The 9,909-nt window shown below is 51.4% G+C and overlaps 1 protein-coding gene across 3 annotated transcripts in view; it reads right to left on the bottom strand.

The window, feature by feature from the left end:
- Positions 1-8,835, bottom strand: part of sptbn4b (spectrin, beta, non-erythrocytic 4b) — a 138,161-nt gene extending 129,326 nt beyond the window's left edge. For all 3 annotated transcript variants that reach the window (XM_072459822.1, XM_072459823.1, XM_072459824.1), the window contains exons 1-4: positions 8,590-8,835; positions 6,103-6,256; positions 1,427-1,578; positions 1,179-1,352 (exon numbers count right to left, since the gene is read on the bottom strand). In XM_072459822.1, coding sequence (XP_072315923.1) covers positions 1,179-1,352; positions 1,427-1,578; positions 6,103-6,247 — 471 coding nt within the window. In that variant the 5' untranslated portion in view covers positions 6,248-6,256; positions 8,590-8,835. The remainder of the gene's footprint in view (positions 1-1,178; positions 1,353-1,426; positions 1,579-6,102; positions 6,257-8,589) is intronic.
- Between the last annotated feature and the right edge of the window lie 1,074 nt (positions 8,836-9,909).

Here is a 9,909-nt window from a genome sequence, read left to right as displayed (position 1 = left end):
ATATATGTACAATGACTTAATGACTAAATGTCTTAATGATGAATGACCAGAGTGTAATATGTACAGTATGTACAGTTGTAATAAATGTCTCGTCCACGTCCACGTCCACGTCCCCTGCACTGAGCGCCCCCCCTCCCCCTCCCCCCTCCCTCCATTTCATGTTTTGCTGCAGTCCTTGTTCCTTCTGCTGACAGGGCAGCAACGCTCTGTACAAGTGAAGCCACAGCCCACTGTGTCCACTGTGTCCACTGTGTCCACTGTGTCCACTGTCCACAGCCCACTGTGTCCACTGTGTCCACTGTGTCCACTGACCACAGCCCACTGTGTCCACTGAGTCCACTGTGTCCACTGTCCACAGCCCACTGTGTCCACTGTCCACAGCCCACTGTGTCCACTGTCCACTGTGTCCACTGTGTCCACTGCCCACTGTGTCCACTGTGTCCACTGCCCACTGTGTCCACTGTGTCCACTGTGTCCACTGTCCACAGCCCACTGTGTCCACTGTGTCCACTGTGTCCACTGAGTCCACTGTGTCCACTGTCCACAGCCCACTGTGTCCACTGTCCACTGTGTCCACTGTGTCCACTGTGTCCACTGTGTCCACTGTGTCCACTGAGTCCACTGTCCACAGCCCACTGTGTCCACTGTCCACTGAGTCCACTGTCCACAGCCCACTGTGTCCACTGTGTCCACTGTGTCCACTGCCCACTGTGTCCACTGTGTCCACTGTGTCCACTGTGTCCACTGTGTCCACTGTCCACAGCCCACTGTGTCCACTGTCCACTGTGTCCATTGTGTCTACTATGTCCACTGTGTCCACTGTCCACAGCCCACTGTGTCCACTGTCCAATGTGTCCACGGTCCCCACTGTGTCCACGGTCCCCGCTGTCCACAGCCCACTGTGTCTACTGTCTACTGTGTCCACTGTCCACTGCCAACTGTGTCCACTGCCAACTGTGTACACTGTGTCCACTGTGTCCAGTAGAGCCGAGTAGGTACTAATGGAAAGAGTCTATATGTGTCTTCCATCTCCCGTTTGAAAGGACTAAAAGTGTCTTTGCATGGGACATTTCTCACAGACGTGAATCCCTGAGAACTTTACAAAAGGTCAGACTCAGAGTTCAGAGTTCAGAGTTCAGAGTTCAGAGTTCAGAGTTCAGAGCGGATGTGAGCCTGACCTGGAAGCGCAGGATGATGGTCCAGATGAGGCCCAGGGTCAGTCTGTGGTTCCCGTCCACGATGTCATGTGAGCCCACGTTCTCCAGGTGCACGCGCTGCTCTTTGAGGAACTGCAGCGCTTTGTCCACGTTCTCCAGACAGTGGATCCTCATGCGTCCCCGGGTGGGTCTGGGCTGAGGGACAGACATCAGTCAGAAGATCAGATGTGTGCACGTGCCTGGAGGATGTGGACCAGGGGGTGTCTCACCAGCAGCTCCCCGCTCAGCACCTCCAGCAGCCTGGTCAGCATGTAGCCGTCCCGCAGGTCGGTGTACAAGTCGGAGATGCGGCAGGACACGCGGCTCAAGTGAGAGTTGACCCATTTGGTGAAGGTCTTCTTCTGCACCGCGTCCCGTTCCTCTGTGGACACGGCAGGGACACTTTAAGTGAACAGTAGCTCTGTGGTGAATATGTACAAATATGAACCTCTGACAAGACACTTCACATGTTAAAATAGACGAGCTAAAACAGCGGGTTCTGGGAATGTAACTGAAAAAAGTGTATTTAGTCATTTCTTTGTGATACGTTCCAAATGTATCTGTTTATTGTGTCCATGGCAGGAGTTTTGAGCCCTATGATGGTAATGTCTGCAGTGCATCGTGTACTTCAGTCACATATTTGTGATTGACAGGTCCAGGTCATGTGGGTGTGGTCTGTCTCCTGCTGCCACAGTTTCTCCAACAGTTGCATTTCCCAGTGAAGAATGACACATTCCCACTCTTCGTCCATCAAACAAGATCATCTTCTCTTTCCCATTTGTTTTTAATATATTTAGTGGAGTAGTTATCCAGATTAGAAATACATTGTTATAATTTGGATATTAATCCCCTTGAAAGTTCTAATTTAAAAGTCTTAATCCTTAGTTCAATTTATTGATTACAAAAACTCGTTATTTTTAAAAAAAACTGTAAAAGTTCTGTTTCTCTTTCAACGTATCAAAACTTTTCATGTGATTCTTTTACATCTGGTGAAAAACCTTTAGACCTTTTGTCCTCCAGACCTTGAGTCTCAGCTCAGTTCTATTTGGTACAAAACCTTTGGTCATAAAGTTTTACCAGTTTAAGTTTGTAACGTCTGTGTTTAGTTTGTTCTGATCAGCTCCTTCCATGTTGTAAGAACAGATTTGACCCAGGGATTCTTCACTTCCTCCTCATGACTCTGTACAGGAACCTCAGGCACCACATGACTCTCAGTATAAGACCTGTACAGGAACCCCCGGCACCACATGACTCTCAGTATAAGACCTGTACAGGAACCCCCGGCACCACATGACTCTCAGTATAAGACCTGTACAGGAACCCCCGGCACCACATGACTCTCAGTATAAGACCTGTACAGGAACCTCCGGGACCACATTACTCTCAGTATGAGACCTGTACAGGAACCTCAGGCACCACATGACTCTCAGTATAAGACCTGTACAGGAACCCCTGGCACCACATGACTCTCAGTATAAGGCCTGTACAGGAACCCCCGGCACCACATGACTCTCAGTATAAGACCTGTACAGGAACCCCCGGCACCACATGACTCTCTGTATGAGACCTGTACAGGAACCCCCGGCACCACATGATTCTCAGTATAAGACCTGTACAGGAACCCCCGGCACCACATGACTCTCTGTATGAGACCTGTACAGGAACCCCCGGCACCACATGACTCTCTGTATGAGACCTGTACAGGAACCCCCGGCACCACATGACTCTCAGTATAAGACCTGTACAGGAACCCCCGGCACCACATGACTCTCAGTATAAGACCTGTACAGGAACCCCCGGCACCACATGACTCTCAGTATAAGACCTGTACAGGAACCCCCGGCACCACATTACTCTCAGTATAAGACCTGTACAGGAACCCCCGGCACCACATGACTCTCAGTATAAGACCTGTACAGGAACCCCCGGCACCACATGACTCTCAGTATAAGACCTGTACAGGAACCCCCGGCACCACATTACTCTCAGTATAAGACCTGTACAGGAACCTCAGGCACCACATGACTCTCAGTATAAGACCTGTACAGGAACCCCCGGCACCACATTACTCTCAGTATAAGACCTGTACAGGAACCCCCGGCACCACATGACTCTCAGTATAAGACCTGTACAGGAACCCCCGGCACCACATTACTCTCAGTATAAGACCTGTACAGGAACCTCAGGCACCACATGACTCTCAGTATAAGACCTGTACAGGAACCTCAGGCACCACATGACTCTCAGTATAAGACCTGTACAGGAACCTCAGGCACCACATGACTCTCAGTATAAGACCTGTACAGGAACCTCAGGCACCACATGACTCTCAGTATAAGACCTGTACAGGAACCCCCGGCACCACATGACTCTCAGTATAAGGCCTGTACAGGAACCTCAGGCACCACATGACTCTCAGTATAAGACCTGTACAGGAACCCCCGGCACCACATGACTCTCAGTATAAGACCTGTACAGGAACCCCCGGCACCACATGACTCTCAGTATAAGACCTGTACAGGAACCTCAGGCACCACATGACTCTCAGTATAAGACCTGTACAGGAACCTCAGGCACCACATGACTCTCAGTATAAGACCTGTACAGGAACCTCAGGCACCACATGACTCTCAGTATAAGACCTGTACAGGAACCTCAGGCACCACATGACTCTCAGTATAAGACCATTGAGCTTCACATTCTGGATCACACCTGTAACGCTCTGATTTGAGGTAAACCCCGCCTCCTTTTTCTTTTGATAATTGTAGAGTTTTGAATCAGTTTCAAGTTTTTTTCTTGCCATATAAATCTTGAGATTGTTTTATTCCATCATCAAACAGTCGGGCAAACATACATTTTTATAGTTTAAATCCTTTATCTTACACTTAAATATGGAACAAAATTCCATGTTTCAATAGTGGAAAAAAGAGTTTAAATATTTTGTCACTAAAATTGTTGACATATCCTTTTGTAAAACTATCCCTAAATATTCAAGAGATTTTGTGTAGAGTCAGTTTATGTCCAGACATTGGACCAATATTCTGAAGAAAATGCATCAAACTGCATCTGGAGTTTTCTGGTTTGGTCAAATATCAGGAAATTGAATGTTCTGTCCCATCAATAGTTTTTAATTGTTTAATACATTGGGCCAATTGTTCCAAGTGCAAAGCAGAGACCAGTCACAGCCCTGCCTCACCCCTCTCTCCAGAGACAAGGCACTTGATTGTCCACATTCAGAATAGTAATAGTCTATATGAGGCACAGTCATGTCGGTCCGTCCTCTCTTTGGACATTAGAGATGATGATGTCCAGTTAAAAGTTGGTAAAAGCAGTTTCTTTTAACGCTTTGTTCCACTGTGAGGTCAACCCATCAATCCACTGAGATTTATTCTTCTTTAATCTCTCGATTGCAAAGTACAAAACAGATCATTTATGCAGCTTTCCTGGTCAAATCAGCAAATCAAATGTACAAAGCAGCGGCCACTAATAAACTCAAGGTTTCTGCCACTTTTATATCATCATAAATATGATTATATTATAACATAAAGAGTATTATAATAGGCCTGGTTATTTTATTTTTTACACTATATTTTCTATCAAATAGTGTAATGATGATTTTAATATAAATTGAAATGTTTTATTGTTCTTTTAAAAGTAGATTTGAGGTAGAATATAGGCCTGTATCTGACACACACTGGACAGGACAATGCAGCGCTGTGATTGGCTGATCGCCGTCACATGCCGTTTACACCTGTGTCATTCCCAGAACCTCATTTCACGTTTCTTCATAACTCCAGGTCAAAGTGCTCATTCTTCACAAGGAAATGCAGAAAGAGCGCCACCAGGAGGCAAACCACCGTCACGTGTCCTGGGACTGTCCTGTCCTCACAAATATGTAACAGTCCAGTCTGTGTTTGACTTAGAACCGCTCTGACAATCCTAGGCTGGACTGACATCAGATTGAAATGTGAAAAACAATAAAATACTCCCATTTTGACTTATTCTGGAGATTTGACTGACTCCGCCCCTCAGCTGCACTGACTCCGCCTCAGCTGCACTGACTCCGCCCCTCAGCTGCACTGACTCCTCCTCAGCTGCACTGACTCCGCCTCAGCTGCACTGACTCCTCCTCAGCCGCACTGACTCCTCAGCTGCACTGACTCCGCCCCTCAGCTGCACTGACTCCACCTCAGCCGCATTGACTCCTCCTCAGCTGCACTGACTCCGCCTCAGCTGCACTGACTCCTCAGCTGCACTGACTCCGCCTCAGCCGCATTGACTCCTCCTCAGCTGCACTGACTCCGCCCCTCAGCTGCACTGACTCCACCTCAGCCGCATTGACTCCTCCTCAGCTGCACTGACTCCGCCTCAGCTGCACTGACTCCTCAGCTGCACTGACTCCACCTCAGCCGCATTGACTCCTCCTCAGCTGCACTGACTCCGCCTCAGCTGCACTGACTCCTCAGCTGCACTGACTCCGCCCCTCAGCTGCATTGACTCCGCCTCAGCTGCACTGACTCCACCTCAGCCGCACTGACTCCGCCTCTCAGCTGCACTGACTCTGCCTCAGCTGCACTGACTCCTCCTCAGCTGCACTGACTCCGCCCCTCAGCTGCACTGACTCCGCCCCTCAGCTGTACTGACTCCGCCTCAGCTGCACTGACTCCTCCTCAGCTGCACTGACTCCGCCCCTCAGCTGCACAGACTCCGCCTCAGCTGCACTGACTCCGCCTCAGCCGCACTGACTCCGCCTCAGCTGCACTGACTCCGCCCCTCAGCTGCACTGACTCCGCCCCTCAGCTGCACTGACTCCGCCTCAGCTGCACTGACTCCGCCTCAGCCGCACTGACTCCGCCCCTCAGCTGCACTGACTCCGCCCCTCAGCTACACTGACTCCGCCTCTCACCTGCCAGCGCCTTGATGCGGGAGCACTCGAAGATCTTGGAGCTGGTGCACTCCGTTTCCCAGAATGCCGAGGAGAGTGGCCGGTTGTTGTTGTGGAGCTGCCGCTGGGCCTCGGCGTTGTCCAGGTCCGGAGACGCATTCGCCATGTCCACAGTCTACAACAAACACATGGTCACACGGGGGACAGGGAGGGACAGGGAGGGACAGGGAGCGACAGGGAGGGACAGGGAGGGACAGGGAGGAACAGGAAGGAACAGGGAGGGACAGGGAGGAACAGGGAGGGACAGGGAGGAACAGGGAGGGACAGGGAGGGACAGGGAGGGACAGGGAGGAACAGGGAGGGACAGGGAGGAACAGGGAGGGACAGGGAGGGACAGGGAGGGACAGGGAGGAACAGGGAGGGACAGGGAGGGACAGGGAGGGACAGGGAGGGAAAAGGATGTGATGCGGTGGAGGCTTGAATGAGGTTTGGGGTCGAATAAGAATCTGAGCTTCCTGATCTGAGGGGGAGGAGTGACTATGTGGCGGCCAATGAGAAAGTGAAGCACTGAGTGGAGGAGGGACTTGGCACAGATAATGATGGTTTTTGATTTGCTGCAGTTAAGTTTGTGGAAATGAGTGGATATCCAAGATGTTATTGCTGAGGAAGTTTGTTTTTATTTAGATCCCCATCATCTGAAGTACCTCATCATCGTCAACATCATCATGATGATGATACAAATGTCTCAGCTCCACTGTCTCACGTCCTCTTGTCCGTCTGATGGAGTCAGATCTCTCCTTCATGTGGAACTCCTCCAGGTTTATACTTTTTCCCAAAGAGGTTTGGTAGTTTTTCCTGGACGAGAAGGAGGGTCCAAGGACAGGGTACGCTGAGACATTTGTCTAAGGACAGGGGTTGCTGAGACATTTGTCTAAGGACAGGGCACCCTGGGACATTTGTCTAAGGACAGGGGACCCTGGGACATTTGTCTAAGGACAGGTGACCCTGGGACATTTGTCTAAGGACAGGGGACACTGAGACATTTTATCTAAGGACAGGGGACACTGAGACATTTTGTCGAAGGACAGGGTACGCTGAGACATTTGTCTAAGGACAGGGGTTGCTGAGACATTTGTCTAAGGACAGGGCACCCTGGGACATTTGTCTAAGGACAGGGGACCCTGGGACATTTGTCTAAGGACAGGTGACCCTGGGACATTTGTCTAAGGACAGGGGACACTGAGACATTTTATCTAAGGACAGGGGACACTGAGACATTTTGTCGAAGGACAGGGGACGCTGAGACATTTGTCTAAGGACAGGGGTTGCTGAGACATTTGTCTAAGGACAGGGGACCCTGGGACATTTGTCTAAGGACAGGGGACCCTGGGACATTTGTCTAAGGACAGGTGACCCTGGGACATTTGTCTAAGGACAGGGGACACTGAGACATTTGTCTAAGGACAGGGGACACTGAGACATTTTATCTAAGGACAGGGGACACTGAGACATTTTGTCGAAGGACAGGGGACCCTGGGACATTGCCTCGTCCTTATGAACATTTTTTAATCTGTTTTTCACTGTCGACCTTTGAGGAAACTGCTGTTGTGATTTTGGGCGTTACAAAAATAAATGAAATTGAATCCTCATCATCATCATCATCATCATCATCATCATCATCATCATCATCATCAGGCTATAAATGCATGACACAGATGAATAAAAGGATGAAGAGGATGGACAGACATTCACTCTGACAATAAAACATAGGCTGGTGATGGCGTTCTCTCCCTCCTCGTGTCTTCTCTGTCCTCTGAACATTTGGCACAGTTGAATAGGCTAAGGCAGTGTTTCTCAAACTGTGATACGCAGACTGCTTCTGGAGGTATGTGGGGCCCTCTGCAGGATGAGTATGTGTATTACAGATAGTGATCATTTAGAACTACAATATCCATTCTTTAGTCTGATTTTAGAACTTATAGTATGGGTTAGGATCTGCTGTAGGCCTGTGGTAGGCTGATGCTGTACAGCAGGAGCCCATGTGGCGCTGAGAGTGTAGCACAAGGTCTTGGCTCTCACTGTCACAAACATGTCTTCTTCTCTCAGATGTGGAGGACATTCTTTGAACTTGGGCCTAGTTCATACTGTCCCACCCTCCACAGCCCGCGGCGGGACCCCTCACACACTGACCCGCTGCGGCTCTGGCTTTAGTTCAAACTAATGCAGTGATGTCCCGGGAGGAGCAGTTTCCTCCTGGACACTCGTGCGTGGTTAAAGGGCACCGTGAGCCGGTGCTCTGTGCAGCAGCAGCAGATGAGCCTGTCCACAGGCCGCTGCCGCTTCAGCCGCACTAACAGTGTAGGCCTGCACACGGATACAACCCCACAATGACTCCTACATAAGGTGAGGGGACACACGGAGGTCCCGGACTGTGCCGGGCAACACCAGCCCATCAGAGCACTGCATGTTCCGGAGCGGACACGGCCATCCCTGCCTCCATCAGCTCACCTTCAGGTCCCTGCGCTGCGCTCCGGACCCCTCCTCCTCCAGTGAGACACGATGGACGCGGCTTTATCCCAGCGGCTCCTTGTGGTGCTCTTTCCCGCTGCCCGGACCACACGCTGCCGCACACTGCCGCAGCAGCCACCTTGGAGCCTCGGGGCGACGAGGACACCGGCCAGCACGGCGTTTTAAGGGCCAGTGTCCGGGCGAGGATGCGCTGAGAACCGCAGTGTGGTGCTCCTCCTCCGGTGCTCTGCTGGTGCTGAGGAGAGCGTCAGTGCGGCGAGGAGCGCGTGCACACGGGCCCGCGAGAGGGCGCTGTTTGCTCCCATCAGCCTCAAACAGGAACATGAGAGCCCCCCCCCCTCAGGAGATCAAAACTACACCTATATATATTTAGCCTGAAATAACAGTCATAATAAGAATTTCTCGAAATTAAATGTGTTGTGTTTGTATCCCTCTGTCTCTTCTCCTCAGCTGCAGAAAGGCCGGGTCAGTCACCTCTGCAGTGGGACAGCACAGAATTGGCGCTTCTCTGCTGTGAATGAGGCATTTCAAGGAGAAGACGCACTCACGTTACTTCTCGTCTCTGTGGATCACTTTTACCACCATCAAATACAGACGGGGCACAGAGGCAGACGTGAGTGTGAGGGGCACAGAGGCAGACGAGTGTGTGAGGGGCACAGAGGCAGACGAGTGTGTGAGGGGCACAGAGGCAGACGAGTGTGTGAGGGGCACAGAGGCAGACGAGTGTGTGAGGGGCACAGAGGCAGGACATGTGTGTGAGGAGCACAGAGGCAGACGTGTGTGTGAGGGGCACAGAGGCAGACGAGTGTGTGAGGGGCACAGAGGCAGACGTGTGTGTGAGGGGCACAGAGGCAGACGAGTGTGTGAGGGGCACAGAGGCAGACGAGTGTGTGAGGGGCACAGAGGCAGACGTGAGTGTGAGGGGCACAGAGGCAGACGTGTGTGTGAGGGGCACAGAGGCAGACGAGTGTGTGAGGGGCACAGAGGCAGACGAGTGTGTGAGGAGCACAGAGGCAGACGAGTGTGTGAGGGGCACAGAGGCAGACGAGTGTGTGAGGGGCACAGAGGCAGACGTGTGTGTGAGGGGCACAGAGGCAGACGTGTGTGTGAGGGGCACAGAGGCAGACGAGTGTGTGAGGGGCACAGAGGCAGACGTGAGTGTGAGGGCACAGAGGCAGACGTGAGTGTGAGGGGCACAGAGGCAGACGAGTGTGTGAGGGGCACAGAGGCAGACGTGTGTGTGAGGGGCACAGAGGCAGACGAGTGTGTGAGGGGCACAGAGGCAGACGAGTGTGTGAG

This window comes from Eucyclogobius newberryi, unplaced genomic scaffold (genome assembly GCF_026437365.1).
Source record: "Eucyclogobius newberryi isolate DKJ021-1_F unplaced genomic scaffold, fEucNew1.0.hap1 SCAF_10, whole genome shotgun sequence".
NCBI classification, from domain to species: Eukaryota; Metazoa; Chordata; class Actinopteri; order Gobiiformes; family Gobiidae; genus Eucyclogobius; species Eucyclogobius newberryi.
The sequence above is the reverse complement of the archived record's forward strand: the minus strand, read 5'-3'. Positions and strand labels throughout refer to the sequence as shown.